The sequence below is a fragment of the Mercurialis annua genome, linkage group LG3, assembly GCF_937616625.2.
Source record: "Mercurialis annua linkage group LG3, ddMerAnnu1.2, whole genome shotgun sequence".
Classification (NCBI taxonomy): domain Eukaryota; kingdom Viridiplantae; phylum Streptophyta; class Magnoliopsida; order Malpighiales; family Euphorbiaceae; genus Mercurialis; species Mercurialis annua.
In genome coordinates, this window is record NC_065572.1 from 727,566 (window position 1) to 747,172 (window position 19,607).

The following is a 19,607-nucleotide window of genomic DNA, read 5'->3' on the forward strand; positions in this document are numbered from 1 at the left end:
CATACTGTATAAGATATGTATTGATAATGTGCCAAATATGTATCAAAACATATTTTTTAAAATTAAAAAAAAACATTAATATGTGATATTTTTTACATTTTAGGTAAAATTAAAATTATTTGACTCAGTACATATTTTTAAAAGTTAAGTGACTTTTTATAATAATTTTGTAGCTATTTCAAAATTTTAAATTTATATTTTAGAAGATGAAACTGAATAAGTTATGACGTGATCCATCCGAGTCCGGCCCGTGAACAAGTAGCTCCACAAAGGCCCAGTGTGTAAGTAACAGAATCTTCCAACCCTAAAAAGGCCTAGGTTAATCAATCAAGTATAGATTAGGCCTTGAATTCCTTTGGCCCAAAATCTATCACTCGCCTAAAATTCGTAAAACATCTACGGCCCACCAGTGAATAACGAGGCGGGAGAATCGACGACTTCCAACTGTCTCCCGCGAGAGAGAGCAATGTCGTAGAGGAGTTGAAGTTTTGATTTTATATTTGCTCTTAAAACTAATGGAGATAGTGATGAACTATACTGCGTATGAAAGGTGATTTTCTTACCTTTTTCTAACTTTTTTGAATCAGAATTTTCAGTAATCGTCAGTTCAATTTTCTTATTGATGAATTAGTTCTTGGCGTAATTTGTTCCTGATGAATTGTTGAAGATAACACATTATTGTCGCCATATTACATGAAATACGGATTTCACTGATTAGTGCAAATTTGATTTGTTTCTGTGAAAGCATAAATTATGCAGCACATACTGTTTGTTTTGCTCAAAGGATAAATGCGAGTTCTCTAACTGTTCCTAAATTAAATTGACCTAGCAATCTAATTTTTTTTTGGTGCATTTGTGTTTATACTCTACCTGTTTATCATTGTGCTTATGTTTGTGAATAAACTAGAAAATACTTGCGGAACATAGACTTTTTACTTAGAAGATTTGCTTCTCAGTTGATCGATTTCTGTATGAAAATTTGAAATATAATTTAAAATATTTATTGCAGGATTACTGACACTTAAAGGCATGTGCAAAATTCCGACTACTCCCGTGATAATTGTGTGTCGGTATAATCTTTGATTATGGAAACAAGTCAACCACAGATGGATTGGGGGTGCCACGCTGACCAAGTAAGAATGTCTAACTCTATTAGGAATGTTTGGTTATTAATTGCTTCAATTTTTCTATGGTCGTCTTCAATTTGAGTTGATTGCTTTAGGTAGTCTCATTTTGATCCATATGTGGCTAGAAATTTATGCATGTTTATGTACATTGTCCTTGATCGCACAATTCCATGCTTCGTATTCCTATATAAGCATGACAAGTATACTTACTTGCCAATGATGATTATATTATTACACCAGGGAGCGACTTCTTAAAATTACTCAATACGTACGGCAATATAGTTTCTGTCTTTGTTGCTTGAATTGAATAAATTGCTAAGAACATTAATTTACGACTACTCAGTTTACATTGGACAGAGTTCTGCATAGGTTACGGTGATTTAACCGTGATAGTGAAATGAGTTACCAAGTAATACTTTAAGTTCAGTTCTTGGTGTGATCTTTAGTTACTTTTTAGCTATGTAATAGTGATATCTCATTTCTATAGAGAATCTCTACAATCTCTTTTTCAGGGTGATAATTACACATCACTTTTTCATTTAAATCTTTCCAGTTAGTTGGATTATAAATCTTTCCAGTAAGCATAGTGGTCCATAATAGTAATAGATGAAACTTGGTCTGGATGGACTCTAAACCACCAAAGGAAAGTTTGAAAACTCCCCTCCTTGTATCAGCGGGACCAAATGACTGATTTTGACATAGGAAATATTAGGATGACATTTTTTTTAATTGTATTTTGTGAATGTTATTAATTTAGGATATTGTATTTCCCCCATCTTTCTTGACGTTTAAACTTTTATGCACAACCTTTGACATGTCTGCCTCTCTGAAAATTCCTTATTTGACAATCCTATGTCTACTATCTCGCCCTTTATTTAATAGCTAGTTGAACTTTTTTCTTTTGGGACATAATTATACAGCTCTGGAGATTATAAATATATTGAAAGTTCTCTTGACCTGCTATTATTTTCTGCATATAGCTAGAAACTAGTATAAGTTATGAATAAGCAGGTTATCTGCCTTTTCATGCTCTTATCGGTAGTTAGTATCGGCATATTATGCCTATAACTGCATAGAGCCTGAAATTTCATTGACTGTCTATTTTAAACTATCTAGAGAATTAATTTCCTCAAGATTATTTGATATGTCCATCTGCTGTTATGAGTTGTTTATTGCCCAGTTTCCGTGTTGCAGCATAACTCAAATGCTTAAATAAATCTAAATCTATGTAGGGCAAGTTTATTAAAAAATGTTTTAAATTCTTTACTCTTGAAGTAGTCAAGCTTCAGGCCCCTAATTTTATTAGAAATCGAATGGCCTAAGTTAACATTGATAGGCACATCAACTGGTTGTTGCCGAAGGGGGGCAATTAGGCCCTTCATTTATAATAAGGGACCCATTTCACATGTATAATTTCTTAAGATAGATTTGTATTTCATGAGACCAGATCACTTGAATGTGGCTAAAATAATGCACAAGTCATTGTTGCAGAGATACTAAGCAACCCCTTTAAACTAAAAATTGTCCAAACAAAACAGTAATTTTATAAAGTGGTTGGTTTAGGGAACTGGTCAACTTACATTACTGATAATACATTCCCTGCCTGCAAAGTATTTGTTTGTGTAATGAAATGTCAAAATTGCCCATCCATGATAGAGACTTTCCATTGCATTACCCTCATAAGGCAGGTGAGTTATTGGTTCTTTATTGGATTGACCTAATCAGGTGAGGCTAACAAAAGTTTATGCCCTTTAGTGTGTGGTCTACCATGACGGGCTGCCCTCGTGATTGACAATATCTCAAGCCCAAGTCAGCAATCCACAATCATACCTCTATCCCCCCTCTTTTTTCTTCATGAAAATGAACCATGTGCTAGGATGACAAATCCTGTTGTTAGCTGAGTTCACTTTGCTAATTAGTTATCTCAGTGTGTCTTTAATGATCAAAATTTAGTTAGGATATAAACTCTAAATCCATTAGTGCAATCTTAAACTTATCCTAAACAATGAATTAATGAGCGGAAGTGCGCATAAAATTGGTTGGTTAAATATTTTTGCGGTTATCCAATTAAACTACTTTTACTTAAACATTTAATTTGTTATATTTTAGTAATCTAATATTCATTTTTCGGTAACGGGAGGTTACCGGTTAATTCCGGCAAAAGTTTCCTTATGAGTCAATCTGTCCCCATAAGCAAAATTTAACTTGAACTGATCTGTTAACCTTCCATTTCTTGAAAAATAAATGCTGGGTTACTAAAAAGTAACAATTGAATGACGGTAACTATTCTATAGAATTAATATAGCTGGGTAATCGCAAAAATATTTAAATCCTAAAACTGGTCTAAATACCCTCTTGATTTGAGCCAAAGGAAAAAGAATTAAGTATTTTATATTAAATGAAATGGAAATTAGTGACGTGAAGAACTCCAACAGCAGCATAAGATGATTTTGATTCTAAACCACTGTCACAAGAAACTCTGGTCGGCTTGTTTTTATTTCTTATCTTGCTGTAGTTGTTTATTCTAACCACTATCTTGCTTCTCATTTCCTATTATGGTATGATATTAGCTCAATTATATATTAATCATAAGGTTTATTATATGCCGTCCTCTCTCTCTCCTGTGTCCACTTGTCACTCTCTTATAGGCTTTCTGGCCCACCCTTTAACCTTTTCTTAGGCATCCACAATGATTTACACTCTTTAAAATATTTTGTACATTATAACATTACCATAACATCACTCCATTATCCCCTATTTTATTAAACTAGCTTTCACAACAGATTACACACTATAGAGAGTATATAATAATATGAACTCAGTCAAAACATATATTTATTTTCTTAGTTTACGATATATTTTTCTTATTAAAAAAATGATTTTATTGATTTGGAGAATGTTTTATTAACTTCCAATCCAACTGTGAATGAATTTTGCTATTTGATCTTTGGGTAGAATGGAAAACTACCTTACAGGTTACTTTAAACGTTACAATTTGCATGAAGATTGGATGATCGATTATCATCATTTCATAACTAGTGATTGTTTAATTTATGATCTGGTTAAGATTCTAGATAATTGAGCTGGTCAACTGTGAACTAGGTCCTGGCTGTTGCATGTATGACATGTGTGGGAGACAACCTTATTTGTTTATGAATTATTAGAATATAATCATTAATAATGCACAAGATTAATTAGCTAATGTATATAACTTGATTAAGTCAATAGCTGCACAGTAGTTGGAAAATAGTGGGAGGGTCTCAATTGTTAACAGATGCAAAACAGGGTTTCATTTTATTATATAGCTAGAAACTTGATCGATCTGCTCAATTTTTTTGTACTTTGTCAATTTTTACCTTAAAAGTTTCAAATACTTGCAGGAGGGTGCAAGAAACGGCATACTTAAAAAAATCATTAACTTAATTAACTAATTAATAACCTAGAAAGGTCATAGGATTAGCTTTGGACCCCAACTCATCTTAACACCAAGATTCTATTATTTGTTGATTTAAGTCTCTCTACCTTCACCTACTGGTCTTGCAATTTCAAAATTTAGTTAGCCATGTTTCCTCACCTTAACATACCAACTCCTCTTGTTTCTTATGTTTGCTGTATAAGTCTGACAAATTGCAGTATTGTCTTAGAATTTTTTCAAGAATGTCTGTTTCTTTAAACAAGATTCTATGCGTTTTTCTATGGTATAGATATGGAGCGTACATGTGAAGATTTTGATTTTGAAAGAGACCCAAATAGACCTTATAAAACCTTGAACTTTTTTTTTTGTCAATTATATCTAATTCTCTCATATATTTTTTTCTCTAATTGAATTCTGTATTTTTGATTTTCTTTCAATTCTACCATTTCATTCAATTTTAAATAAAACTCCGCGAGTATTTTTTATAAATGATTCGATGTGGCATTGGACCTAAAAAAATTAAAAGGTAAAAGAAGTGTAATGACAAAAAATGATACTATTTTTTGATTGAACAAGTATATACATTGAAGTTATTAAAAAAATCTGAATTTTTAGTTATTACCCTTTTTTTGTATTTAACTTTTCAGGTCCAATACTAATTAGAATAACACGTAAGAAATAAATGCTGGAAATTATTTTTATTCGAATCGAATGGTAGAGTTGATTTTATTTTTGGAAGTATAGGGCAACCAAAAAAAATATGGAAATATTAAAACAAATCAGAAAATGTTTCAGAGTTTAGGATTTTTTTTGTCATTTAAGCCTTAAAATAATATAACTATATTACTAATAATAATAACATTGTGGAGATTAGATTCATTTTTATTTAGCATCAAAGAATTAGGTTCTCCTGAGTAAATTTTACTTTTTCTCAAGTGATCCTGGAGGAACCTCATGTGAAGGTGTAATCTTGCAAAAAATCTTATTCTTGTTCTTGTTCAGATTCTTCTCCAAATGGGTTTGCCTTTTTTTTTTCTAAAAGAAAAAATTGGACAAAAGAATGTTTTGACAGTTTTCTTTTCGAATACTGATTTTTGCACCCACTTTCAATCCCTTTATCCTTTTTCACCTTTCATAATTCAACCTTATATTTCCTTCAAAAATAAATTGCCTTTTAGTAAAGAATTTCCTTGCTTCATTAATGGAGCAACAGCGAAATGTTTAAAGACAGGTCTTATCTGAAATTCTGGGATTGATTATAAGTTAAGCTATCATTGGACAATCTATTCTTCTCCACATTGCTGATAACACTTTTGTTGTTTCTTTTACTTCCTTTTGATATTGCTCTTTCTGTTTAGGGATAAACATAGATAAGAGACACGAAACCTAATGACAAGAGCATTAGATTGCTTAGCTGGGTTATTCTGATTTGGAAACCAGATGCCAAATTACTGATCATACAGGAACCTGAAGATAGGGACTAAAAACTAGAAACTAAAATTCTAATTATGTTTTTCTTCTGATATAAGGAAAACTATTGCAACTACTACTTTCTTCGTGATCATCTATTTCGTTTGATGACACTTCTGTGACTCCGCTTGACCCTGAGGATGACGAGGATGGAGCGAGATTCAAATCTGTCCTCTCCTTTCTCAAGAACTCGTAGAAAACAGGCTTTGTGCTTGTTGTCAGCTTTCGCCCTTTATTTTCATTGCCAAGTTGAGGATTTTCCTCCTCAGTTTTATTGCTTCTCTTCTTCAAAAATATGCGGCAAAGAACCCAATTGTCTGTTGGCACCAAAGGGCTCTGTAGACAAAGTATATCAGAATTAACTGTTAAGAATGTCAATTGCTGCTGAATTTTGTTTCTATGTCTCAAATGAAACTGAAAAACTCACCTGGATTGAGTTTTTCTTTTGGAGGGAATTGCAGGAAGTGTTATCCCTGGTAACAAGGCGATATTCGTGCATGATCCAGTCAGTCCTGGCACCATGAGGGGGTTTTCCTCTGTAAAAAACTAGGGTTTTCTTCATCCCTACAAGTTGGTTACCCTTAGAAGTTACAATTTCCTTGTCTAAACCAGTTGCCTTCCAGTAGCCAGAATTCGTCGCTCTGTTGGATCGATTCCCATTTGGGTACTTGGATTCTCTGGTGCTGAAAAAGTACCTTTCTTGCTCCAAATCACCTGAAGCATAGATAATCCATTTGTCAATTCAAGTCAATTTAGCTGTTATCAAATGCCATACATGGCATTGCAGTTAGGTTTCTAAAGATACAAGTAATTCAACAAATTACTTGAATTTTACCAATTTATCAACATAAATTGTGACTAACCTGGCAAATCCCAAGGATCAGATTTGCAGACATCAACTTCAGGGATAATAGAAGCAGGCAAAGGGCATGCAAACACCTTCCTCTTCAAATACTGAACAACAAGCTCCTCATCAGTTGGGTGGAACCTAAATCCAGGCGGCAGTCTAAGAACACCATTCTTGACAAAATTGAGCCTCTCCATCTTCTATAAAATTAGCTCTGAAAATTTAGCTCAAAATCCTCAAACCCAGAAATGGAACCACAACTAATTTCAGCTCAAATCAGAACGAAGTAGTTCATAGAAAATTAGCACAATTTAACAAAGAAATTGAACAAGAATAGAGTAATATAATAATTTAAAAAGAGAAGGGAGAGATTTGTGTATGTGTGTGGCTAATTGAGAGGGAAAGTATGGTTTCTTTATAGTAATGGGCGTTGAAGGCTGGAGAAAGAGAGAGAGTCTTTAGAATAAGGACGACCCATTTGGCGTAAACAAGACTCAAACTCTTGTTCTTGCTCGTAACTTTTGACGCTTATTTTTTGTTAAAAACGTTTGTGACTTTAGGGCAGTTTAATTTTTTATTATTTAAGTGTTTGAAACGAAAAAGGTTCAACTTTTTTAATATTAAACCAAATTTAATGCATCTCAAACTAAAACATTTAGCTTAGTTCTCCTCGACGTTTGTGTCTGGGTATAACCGATGCTGTTAAAAGCTCTTCTGGACGTTTTCCCTTCACTTATACTATAAACTCCTCTTTTGAGTCATTTCTTTATTATTTTCTTTCAACTGATTTACTTTTTTTCTTTCTATTTCATGCATGTGCTGTGAACTCCATTAATGCATCACCATTTGGTATACCAGTTTCTAAAGAAGAAGAAAACATTTGGCATAGTACTACTTTGAAGCATTTCTAAATAATAAATAATTATATAATATTAAAATTTGTATTGGTAGTTTTGCTGAAGTTAGATTAAATTATTGTATTTTTCTTATAATATTATGTTATAATCTCAATATAATATCATTATAAATTACCATAAAGTTAAATTTATACGCTGTTGGGTTTGTCCATTTTTCTTTAAACTCCTGTGAATCCACAAATTACATCATAATTTAACTTAATTAGTTTGATTTTACATTTGTACATGTAATTCTAGCCAACTATTAAAACTATAAGTAGATTATACTCTTTTTTTTATGTTGTAAAACAATTTTTATATTCATTCCGTCCCGAATTGATGTAATTTTTAATTGCAGTATAAATTATGAAATTTAGCGTATTTTTACACCAACTTTCCATTTCGACAATTTAAAATACAAATTATTGATCTTTTGCAATTAAAATATGGATTGGATTATAGGCTAGGATCGGTGAAGGTTGGAAGCTCAACCATCAACTGCCGTCTATTTTGGAACTCCGGAATAGTTTATTTTAACATTTTATTTTTTGAAAAATTGCTTGATTATTGTAAATAATTGATGATTCGCACCTAAAATTTATCAAAGTTATATTCGTGTTAAAATTATAAAACATGTTAAAGTTATAATTTATATTGCAATTATCCTGAAAATGAATTATAGTTTTTTCTATCTGAAAGTACAAAATATATTTGAAATTTCAATTGAAATATTTTTGTTAGTGTGTTTCCATTCTATTGTGCTTTTCTGAGTTCATCAAGTTTATAATTAAGCAACTATTACTATATTATAATAGTAATATAAGTAGGGCATAACGATTTTGAATAGCTTAAGGAGCATAACGAAAATATTGGACGGTGGAGAGGGTAAGATAGTCCTGGCACGCAAGGATGAAGGACAGAAAAGTAATTTAAGAAGGAAAAAGCAGTAGCATAGCATACAAGGAAGAGGTTGCAGCACCGTATGGGTGAAGTCAGCTTATGTCATTTAGGTTACAGCTGGAGCACACCAAAACTGTCTTAATGGCTAAAGGTAAAAGTACAAAAAGTACCCTTCCATACGCCACACGAGTCTCTAATACTGAACCAAATATAACTTCTTTGGCTGGCTCTTGCAAGGGGAACAAATTTTAATTTGTTTCTCATACCCGAACTGCCATAATTATCTCCAGTTTTATCGACCAATTTTTCTTTTTTTTACCTGTGTTAACCTTTAAAAGGTCCAGCCAATAACTCAGAACTCCAACTTAGATCCTACGTTTGCCTATAGTTAGAAATTCAGTTTCTGATTTTTCCGATGAACCAGTCAATTGGTAATTTACTAGTTTAATTAATCATGTATTAATCGAATGTTTTGCTTGCCCATCGTACATTACGAGGTCGGGGGGGGGGGGGGGGGGGGGGGTTCGAACCCTACCTTGTCCATTATTTGTATATATGTATGCCATGTATATACGTTAGTATATAGTATATGTTGTGGCATTTATATCTTGATTTGTAACTATGAAGCTCCGTTAGTCTTTGGAGGTTTTGTATGTAAGGGGAGACATGGAGATATTTATACATTAAAGGCCAAATGTCGTAAAAAAGCCAAACCTTTCACAAAAGTCCCGATCTTTCAATTTTGTCGATTTTGGCCAAAAATTGATTATTTGGTTTCACAAAAGTCCTGATCTTTCAATTTTGTCGATTTTGGCCAAAAATGGATTATTTGGTTTCACAAAAGTCCTGACCTTTCAATATATGTACATGCCATGTAAGCGCCACATAGGCAGATTGAAATCAAATTGAGAGTTGGCCACAATTGAAACTAAATAGTATGTTTTTGGCCAAAATCGACAAAATTGAAAGGTCAGGACTTTTTCGAAACTTTTATGAAAGTTTTGGCCTTTTACGACATTTGGCCTACATTAAAACATGAGTAATGTTATTTAACTCCCTATTTAATTCATTTTACTGTACCACCTGACGTGCCAATAAACGAGTGGACTAATTTAAAAAAGAAAATTGAAATTAATAGATTTTGAGTAAAAAAAAGCATGCCATGTAAAGCAGTATAATAATACTCCCTCCGTCCCAATAGAGTTGTCCACTTTGCCTTTATCACATAGTTTAAGAAAAGCAATCATTATTTATAGTTTTTGTAAAATTTTCCTTACTTTTCTTGTCATACCCCTATTTAATGTAGGGTCCACTTGCAATTTACTTTTATTAGTGGACTTTAAATAGGGGTAATGTAGGAAAATTAAGTGAAAAGTTAGTTACTTTTTGAAAGTGGACAAGAGTTTTGGGACAAAAAAAATTCTCAAAGTGGACAACTCTATTGGGACGGAGGGAGTATTAGTTAAAAAGTAGGAATGCATCGAGGATATTTTTGGACACACCGTGGGTGCATTTAGGGACATGCCACAAGTATTTAAGTGATTAAATTTTACTATTGGAGTTAATTTTGATGAATCTCCCTCAAGCGCTTGCATCAAACTGTTAGGTCGTGGGTTCGATTCTTTCCACAAGCGCTCCCCCTTCCCTAATTATAAAAAAAAAATGATGAATCTCATTTTTTTTTGGAAATCTTACTTATTTAAGCTTAATCTTAATATAATAAAATATTAAACATTTGTTGCTTTTATTAATTATAGTTAAACTTTTTAAAATCGGTAACTGACAAAAGATAACGAATATGCTAAAATGGAATAATCTTATGGATTTGTAAAAATTTGGCTATAACTGGCAAAAGCGGCAAATGTTTGGTATTTTATTGGAATTAAGCCTTTTATTTATATTTTGTGAATCACAATATTATTTATATAATATGTATGTTTATTGTATATATGTCTAACTGTAAAAAAAATATATGCGTCATTACAATATAAATAAAAATCTTTTAATTTTTGCAATATTATCCTAAATTAATTTTATCGTTGCAATTTTATCCTTTTTTTAATTAATTTAATTGTTCCAATTTTCACTCAAATTTCTATACCAACTCCGTAATTAGCAAAATTGATTTTTTTATAATTTATATTTTAACTTATAATGTAAAAAAATTGAAAGTAATGTTAAAATGTTATTTTAAATTTGTAATTTTTGGTGGTTGAAAATAAAAATAAAACTAAAATCTAATAAAGCCAATAGGCATTTTAGTGAACCGAAAGAAAAATGGATAAAATTGTTATGGAATTGTCAAATTGGAATAGTATTATAAAAATTACAAAATTCAATTTAAATATTACGCATAAAGATTTGGATTTTTTTTACAATTAGGCCTTGTATATATATAACATTAATATACAAATACATTTAAATATATTTTTAATTTTTTGTGTTACCGCCGTGTTCGTGTCTCGTTCTTTTTTTTTTCAATTTTGTTCGCTGTGGTCGTATCCACACATGTTGCGGTGCTTTATAGATTGTAATGATATCCTAATGTTTAGTGATTGTTTGTAATGGTGAGGGTTTGTCGCTGAAAGTACATCTAGTCTCTATTTAGTGATAAAAAAAATCAAATGTTTGGCTCGGAATAATAAAATTATTTTTATGGATTTAAAAATTTCATCATGTATATCGTATATAAAAATAATTAATTTATAAAGATAATTTTAAAATAATGCATTGTGCATTAATGGTGGATTTTCAAGTTATAGACGACAAATTTTAAATTTTTTTACTTTAGCAAACAGTTAATTTTAATAGGTTTCATTTAAATTCATAGATTTATGAGAACAAATCATCTAAAGTTTCTGATTTAAATGTTTTAGAAGCTAAATGGTAAAACAAACTTGGTATTTTCTACTTTTTTTTTTATGTAAATGTCTACTTTTCTTTTAGGTTGGTAAAAGTAGTATTTTTGAGGACTAAGCTAATGGTTGATAGTATATGCTAAATATGTCTCCTGAGATTGCTTGCAGAGCTAGAAGAAAATCTTGATGATATGGAGAAATAGATGAACCAAAAGAAGATGTCTCAACCCAAAATCTTTTTCTTGCAACTTAATTTGTTTTCTTTTTAATACGAGAAAGTAGCAAGTAAAAGGGTAATTGCACAAAAGGGTGCACGCATTGGATGCGTGTGTTAGCCAATTTGATTGTTTCTTGCAAATGCTTTCTCATTTTGGTTCATAAGAGGGAAAAGGTGGAGTGAGCTCTCTCTCTTCTTCTTTTTCTAAGTGGGAGTGAGATCGTTTTATCTCTATTTTTTTATTAGAGGTGTAATCAAGTTGAGTCAATTTGTGAACTATTCGAAATTGATTTAAAAAAATACTAAAACTAACTCGATTAATATAGTTGAATTGTAATTTAAACTACGTAAGTTAATTAAAGAGTTGGGCTAAACATTAAAATGTTCGGTTTGATAATCAAGCTCCCAAAATGAAATTTGATAGAATTCAAATCAAGTTCTAGTTTTAGATTTAAGAATCGAGTTGAGTTCAATTTGACAGTATTTTGACTCGACTCGACTATTTAAATGTATTCTTTTGTTGTCTTAAACTATTCTCTAAAAATATATTAAGGTGAAGAATATGATCCATGTCGTGGTGAATTTTAAAGGCGAGAATTGTTTCTTGTAGTCTATCAATACTTAGATCATATAAGTTTGATTTAATTTTGTTAAGTATGCTTATAATTGGGGATAGCAAAGAATATTTTGGGTTAAAAATTAGGAGGAAAGGGTAGAATTGTCATTTTGTTGTGGTTGTAACTCTTATGGGAAGGTGGTGGGTGAAGAGGAATAAAGATAAAAGGGGCCTACTTGCCTCCAAAACGACGGGCACCCACGTCGGATTCAAGGCAAACTGACAAAAATGCCACCTTCAAGTTATGCCCCATTTCAAGATTTTCCAAATCTTCTTGTCTCGCTATCTTGTATCACATTGAAAATTTAGCAGAAATCGTCGTCTCAAGAATCTTTTCCTTCTACAAAACGCAATTTTACCCTTGCAAAATTAAATCCTTTTTTTGTTTTCTTAGTCTCATTTAGCTCTTAATTTCTGTCATTGACTAAGAGAATTTCTTTCTATTATTTTTTGCTCATTATTATTGTCTAACCCCATGACAATTAATTTGGTATTTTTCGCCTTAGTAATAACGGCTGTACTTAGGAATCTTGGGGACTTTTGATAAATTTATGATTTAACATAGAAAAGGCTAATTAAATAGAATTTAATTTCTTTATGCATTGTCAATCACTCAAATGCAATTATACAAAAATTAGACATTTATAAAATTATGACTATGGCTTGTACGAAATTGAAATAAATAAATAAATCGGTCACTACTCTTACTAATACGCAAAATATCTATATCTCATAAGTTGGGCATCCAATTCTTTTATTTTGACAACTAATCCTAATTTCTGGTAGAATACTTAAAAGATTAAGAACCTCTTCCACCAAACAATGATTAACAATAAATAAACATTTTTAAAGTGATTGGATCCCATGTCATTGGTTCAATTTTATAATCTCATGCACCAAAAAAAGGATAAATTTTTAAACAAATATAATTTTGGTTCATAATTGAATATTAATAATTTCGATTTAGCAATAGGGGTAGTTGAGGGAAAGTGCACATAGAAAGTGGAGGGTAACGTGGGACAGTTGAGATTTTGTTAAACTTGGAGCCTCAAACATTGACATTATGAATAGGCTTAATTCCGTAGGGAGAAGGGAAACTCCTAATTTATAAAATTATTTTTGTTTTCATCATCAAATAAAATATTATTCTCACACAAAATTTATCATAACTAGAATTGATGAGTAAATTTTTTTATTAAAGTTTGAGTTGGATGATAAATGATGTAGATTTCCATCTTTAAATATGTCATTGATTCTTTACTAAATGAATTCTGATTAAAATTATATTTAATTGTTTCAATCTATTTAGTGTAAGTTTTTTTTTAATATTTATATTATAGTAACTTACACTTAATAATAATTGAATTTTATAATTGTTTGAATAAATGTAGAGAGGAATGAATCGAGAGACAGGCCCGAATTATGTCTAGCTCAATTTTGACCTCGTTATACAACTCTGAGATCAAACTTTAATGAATTTAAATTCAAGTTCAAGTTTGAATGACATCCAAACTATTCAACCTCGATTCTAGCAAGCTCGATTTCAATTAAAACAAAAAAAATTATACTTAATCAGATGTGACGCTTATATTTTTTTTACCATAAATATGAAATCCAATCTATTAAAATAATATATATCTAATTTAGAAGAATACAAATTTAATGTAATAATAAAATAGTAGTACTTATTGTTTTAGAAAGAGACTCTTTAAGTTTGTTTGTGTGAGTTGGCTAATAATCACCCATGGCACCTCAACTTTAGGGGTACGGGCACTAAACCCCCTGAAGTTTAAAAACGGGCGCTAAACCCCCTGAATTTTGAGGCGGCGCTCACAAAACTCCTTTTGCTCCAAATATGACCAAAATACCCCTGGCGCCGTTTTTTCAGTCAATTGTCAGTCTTAAAAAAAAACTGACACTGCCATATCATCTGACACGTCAGAATTATACCTTAAAAATTTCAAACACCCAAAATACCCTTACTTTAATTTAGAAAAAGACAAAAAAAAAAAAAACTCAATCTAATGAATTAACCCAGCAACTGACCCGACCAATACCCCAACCCGACCGACCCGACCACCGCCGGAAAATTTTCCGGTCATCTTCTCCGATTTAAAGATGACCGGAAAATTTCCGGTCATCAAAAAAATTTGTTCCTCAGAGGAACAGATCTGTTCCTCAACATGAGGAACAGACCGATCTTTGCTTCTTCAATTTCTATATTTAATAGCCATCTCTTTTTAATTTTTGATTTGTTTTTCTCGAAAAAAATAGAGAACAAGTAATGAATGTTGAACCGCCGTTTTATGTAACAGATGGAGGAGTTTGAGAGGGCTGTCAGGTTGAGCCATGGGCATTATCGTGATGATATTACAGCATCTAGGCATAAACAGTTTGTCGCAGCTATTGAAAGTCAGATATCACATGTTGAAGCAGAGTTAAGGAAAGCTTTTATTCAGGAAGGAAAGCAACCTCTTCAATGGGTCGATCTCAATAAAGAAGAATGTGATGATTTGGCATTATTTCTCTCCGGAACTCCCCAAACTATAAAATGTGTGAAAGATGATCTCAGTGTAGTAAGACCTTCTGCAGATCTGTTCCTTGAGGAACAGATCTGAATCTGTTCCTCAGAGGAACAGATCCGACGATCTGTTCCTCTGAGGAACAGATAAAGATGACCGGAAAATTTCCGGTCATCTTCAAAATGGAGAAGATGACCGGAAAATTTTCCGGCGGTGGTCGGGTGACGGGTCGGTTGGTGGGGTGGTGGTTGGGTCGGTTTTTGGGTTGATAGATTGGTTTATATTAAATTGGGTTGGTTTGATTTTTTTTTTAATTAAATTAGGGGTATTTTGGGTTTTTCAAATTTTTAAGATATATTTCTGACGTGTCAGATGATATGACAGTGTCAGATTTTTTTTTTAAAATGTCAGTTGACTGAAAAAACGGCGCCAGGGGTATTTTGGTCATATTTCGTCCAAAAGGGGTTTTGTGAGCGCCGCCTCAAAGTTCAGGGGGTTTAGCGCCCGTTTTTAAACTTCAGGGGGTTTAGCGCCCGTACCCCTAAAGTTGAGGGGCCATGGGTGATTATTAGCCGTGTGAGTTTCATGAGTTTTTTTATCTGATAGAAATAACATCGGCTCTAGATTGAATTTTTAGGTTAATTTTAATTTTTTTCAAGATGATTTTGAGTAACTTGCGAAACATTCCAATTTTCTAAATCCTACATAAATTATTAGATTACTAAACAAATCTTCTATTTAAATAAGGAAAAGAAATAGCATCTAAAAATATGTATGAAATTAAGATTCCCACAAGCAAATGCTCTAAGCCCACTTGCATTGAGTATGGAAGAAAAGTTAGCTTTCGTAAGCCCAATTGCGGCTATGATTTTTCCCCTTTCTCTTTATTTTTCTTTTCTTTTCTTTTCTTTTATTTATTTTATTAATTTGTTCCTTTTCGTTTTTCTTTAATTTCAATTTTTGTTCGAGAGTCAAAGGAGTTTGCGTGTGGGTGTTGAAGAGGTTTTTAAGGAGAAAGAAAGAAACGTCAAAGGATGCAATTATTGTCTTTTGAGTAAATTATGTTGTTCACTTAAAAATGTCTTTCTTCTTCTTTTAAATTATTTAACTTTCTTCTCTATATTATATAGTTTTGTATTGTCCCTTAATTTTTTTAATTTTAGTTTGTGTTAACTTACCATTCTTTCTTAGTTTTTGTGGGACACATGTTAGACTTTTAATTTTACTTTAGTTTAACCATTTTGAGATTGCCCTGATCAAAAGCATTTGAATTCCATGGAATTCAACTTGCATGTTCACATAATTGAAGAGACAAAGAGAATTTAAAAGGACTAGTATTTCTATTTAAGCAATTTGTTTGAAGAATTGGATTTTTGGAGAAACCTATGACTGAAATAATACTTGGATTTGGCTGCCTACCTCTTCTCCAAATAAATGTTTTTAAAATCAGATCGACCGGTCTAATCAGTTATCGAAATCTAAAAACGGGGTTAAATCGGTAAAACCCGGTTTATCAATAATGTTTGGATTTGGCTGCCTGTTTTTTCTCCTCCAATATGAAAATAGTGCTTTTCAATGAATTGTATACCTAATGTTGGAAGTTAATTATTGCATGAAAAGAGGTGAAATTATTAGAGAAATGGATTTTAGGGTTCAAGAGCTAATGCTTAGTCCTTTATGCTAATCATTTCTATATCATGCCTTTGTATTTTCTCTTTAGGCATCATATGCTATGTTTGAAAGTGGAGAATTCATATCTTTAACAAAACAATAGAAAATTTTGCTGATTTGATGGAAATCTATATAAAATAGAAAGCGCGCACAACACTCTTATGAGTTATGATAAATCAATTAACATTAGGATTATTTTTTTGTATAAAAATATAAATTGAAATAAAGGAGCATCCAATAGTTTGAAATTCTAGAAATAAAAGGGTGGAGCAATTCAAAAAGTGGCTATGGATTTCAAAGTTGACACGAGTGTACCCTTCATATCCAGTAATTTGCCTTTTGAAGGTCATACATAATTGTTTATAAATATTTGGGAGCCCCTTTTCTTTCATTTAAAGCTATTGAAATTAATTTCACTTCCATAATCACTTAATTTAAATTATCAAAAAAAAACATACCAATCTATTAATGTCTTTTTATAAAAATTGCAGTCAATTTTATTAGCAGATACATTCAAATCTGTGACATAATTTTATTTTATTTTCAAAGATAAAATTTGAATTACATAGGTAGAGTTCGAACCTTAAATTTTAGTATGATATTAAAACTAGAGGTGTCAAAATGGGCATGACACGATAACACGATTCGCCTAACACATAAGTTTGACGAATCTGGTTGAGGTTTAGCATGTTCGTGTCGGAAACATGTCAACCCATTTATAACACGAAATAAATGGGTCGTGTTATGGGTTGACTCGTGAACCCGTCAAACTCGCCTAACCCGTTTACAAATTATATTATTTATAATAATATAGAAATAAATTAGTTATAATTTCATAAAATAAAAATAAAATTCATTAAATATAATAAAATCAAAATTTATAATTTGAATATAAATTGATAAATCTAAAGCTAAAATAGTATTTATATGGTTTAAATATTTCATAGGTTAAATGGGTCGTATTAGTCGTGTAGTTGTGTTATTCGATTATCTTAACGTGTCAATCATGCCGTGTGATCAAATTTAAAATCCGTGTCGTGTTAGGGCTGAATTTTTTAACACGAATAGTTAAATGAGTCGTATTCGTGTTGACCCTAATCGTGTTAAAAGAATGGATCGACACGACACAAATGTGAACCGCCAACCCATTTTAAAATCCCTAATTGAAATAAAATGACTATTAAGCTACTATTCTCTGCGAATGTTTATTTAAAAAAGAGATACACAAATCACCCAAGTAGAAAAGAGGATACATCATCTCATATATGAAGTTTTTACTTACCAAAAACATCAAAGTATTTTTTTTATACAAAGAAGGAATGCCTAACAAAAGTAATCTTATTAAAATGAAAAATAATTTATTTAATATAGAGTGATATAAGTAAATTAAGCAACCTCTGGGCATTTACTAATATTATTAGCAAATCAACCTTGCCAATCAGTTTGTATTTTTCTCATTAGAATTCAATAAATTATAAATTTAAGAAACATTGGGATTTGACAATGAAAAGGAAAGAAATATTTTATGGAATAAAGAAAAGAAAATAGAATAAGTGCCTTTCTTGAAGAAGAGGTAAGAAAGGATTCCAGGGCATGATAGAAATAATGAAAGACAAGACTAGGACCACACTAACACAATTTGCATTTACATTTATTAATTTTCAAAAAATAGACATCCAAATTTAATAACCTATACCACTTTACTACGTAAGCTTTTGAATTAGACCCGTGTTTGATAAATCAAGGAGTTCCCCTTCCAATTTAGTAACTGTCGGATTCAACCCAACAACTTGCATTTTGCCATTTCTCATCCTAATCCTAGCCTTATATATCCAAAATTACTTCAATCCTTAATCAAATTGGCCTTATAAATCCAAAATTACTCAACTTTTTTTATCAAATTGTATACTTTCCTATCCTTATCATTTATTCCCCATTAATCCCTATTTAGTTGATTAGTCAAGTTGAAACACATGATCTTTCGGGATGGTAAATTGCAATTGTTAAAAAAAAGTCAATTAAGCTAGTTTCTGAAAATTTCATGTCATATTATTGCTCGGATTGATTGAATAGAGTGAATCGAGTTAAACTTGACTCTCACGGTTACTATTTAGGTTGAACAAATATATAGTAAATTGATTTTTAATTTTAAAAAGAGACAACGATTCATTAATATTACTAATTTATGAGTTTTAAATTCAAAAAATGTGAAATATATAAATTCAAAAGTTTTGCCATTTGGATTAAATTATAAGGATGATTTTTGAATGATAAATTTTTTAAACAATATATCACACATAAAAAGTGATGAATTTTAATTATCTCACATAACATAAGGGAATTTAAGTGATGGATTTTGGAGATGGTGAGTTTTTAAAATTTATGAATTCTTATAGCTTTTTATCGTATCAAATAATTGATTTTATTTAAATTTGTAATTTTTATAAACTTTGAATTTAAATTCCTCAATCCAAACCATACTTTGATTATCACAATTTTAATAAATATTTATGATTTACCTAAATAATTGGCCATGAAATGCCTTTTTTTTGCTACTTGACTTGTAACTTTGATTTTCGACAAAAAAAAAACTTTTAACTTTGATTAAATATTGTAGCTATAAATTGTACCTGAAGTGGTACCTTTTTTTTTCCAGTAATGCATAGAGTAGATTTGAGTATCAAAAAGTAGGTTTCACTCATCGAAGGAAACTTCCACAAAAGCCTTAACAAAGAAATTGTTGGGTTTTGTAACCCACAAAAAATAAAAAAATTGGTGGGTTTTGCATCACCATGATGTACAATTTTAAAGCTAAAACCAAAAATTACATTTACCCTTTTTAGCTTTATCCCCTTTGCACATTAACTTTTGGTTTTCAACAATTGATTAATCAATAAAAATTCATTTTGCTCCATAAATTTAGCACAAAAAATCAATTAAAGCTAAATTTATCATTTAAAAAATATTGACATTTTAAATAATTTTACATCTTCAACATAAAATTGATCAATAATATTTTATCACGTCACTTTCAATTTGTATATAATATTCTAATTCTTTTTAACACA

At 31.0% G+C, this 19,607-nt stretch overlaps 1 protein-coding gene and 1 long non-coding RNA gene across 3 annotated transcripts; one reads left to right on the top strand and one right to left on the bottom strand.

Moving 5' to 3' along the window:
- Positions 1 to 395: 395 nt before the first annotated feature.
- LOC126673594 (uncharacterized) lies at positions 396 to 7,785 on the top strand. Of its 2 annotated transcripts, XR_007639339.2 has the most exons (3): positions 396 to 550; positions 1,010 to 1,133; positions 7,718 to 7,785. It is a non-coding gene; the product is annotated as an uncharacterized LOC126673594 (long non-coding RNA). The 2 variants fall into 2 exon arrangements; XR_007639338.2 differs by lacking the exon at positions 7,718 to 7,785 and having other exon boundaries at positions 1,010 to 1,548.
- LOC126673593 (NAC domain-containing protein 83) lies at positions 5,777 to 7,390 on the bottom strand. Its single transcript, XM_050367799.2, has 3 exons — positions 6,876 to 7,390; positions 6,440 to 6,726; positions 5,777 to 6,348 (listed from the first exon to the last, which is right to left on the bottom strand). The coding sequence occupies exons 1-3, from the start codon at positions 7,054 to 7,056 to the stop codon at positions 6,049 to 6,051; spliced, it is 768 nt and encodes a 255-aa protein (XP_050223756.1). The 5' UTR covers positions 7,057 to 7,390; the 3' UTR covers positions 5,777 to 6,048.
- Positions 7,786 to 19,607: the final 11,822 nt, after the last annotated feature.

Bases quoted from the DNA above. Each gene is read 5' to 3' on its own strand.
- LOC126673593 (XM_050367799.2), bottom strand. From the start codon at position 7,056: ATGGAGAGGCTCAATTTTGTCAAGAATGGTGTTCTTAGACTGCCGCCT. The intron at 6,727-6,875 runs GTTAGTCACAAT...TCTATGCTTCAG, and splicing joins TGATCCTTGGGATTTGCCAG to GTGATTTGGAGCAAGAAAGG. The intron at 6,349-6,439 runs GTGAGTTTTTCA...CTTTGTCTACAG, and splicing joins AAAAGAAAAACTCAATCCAG to AGCCCTTTGGTGCCAACAGA.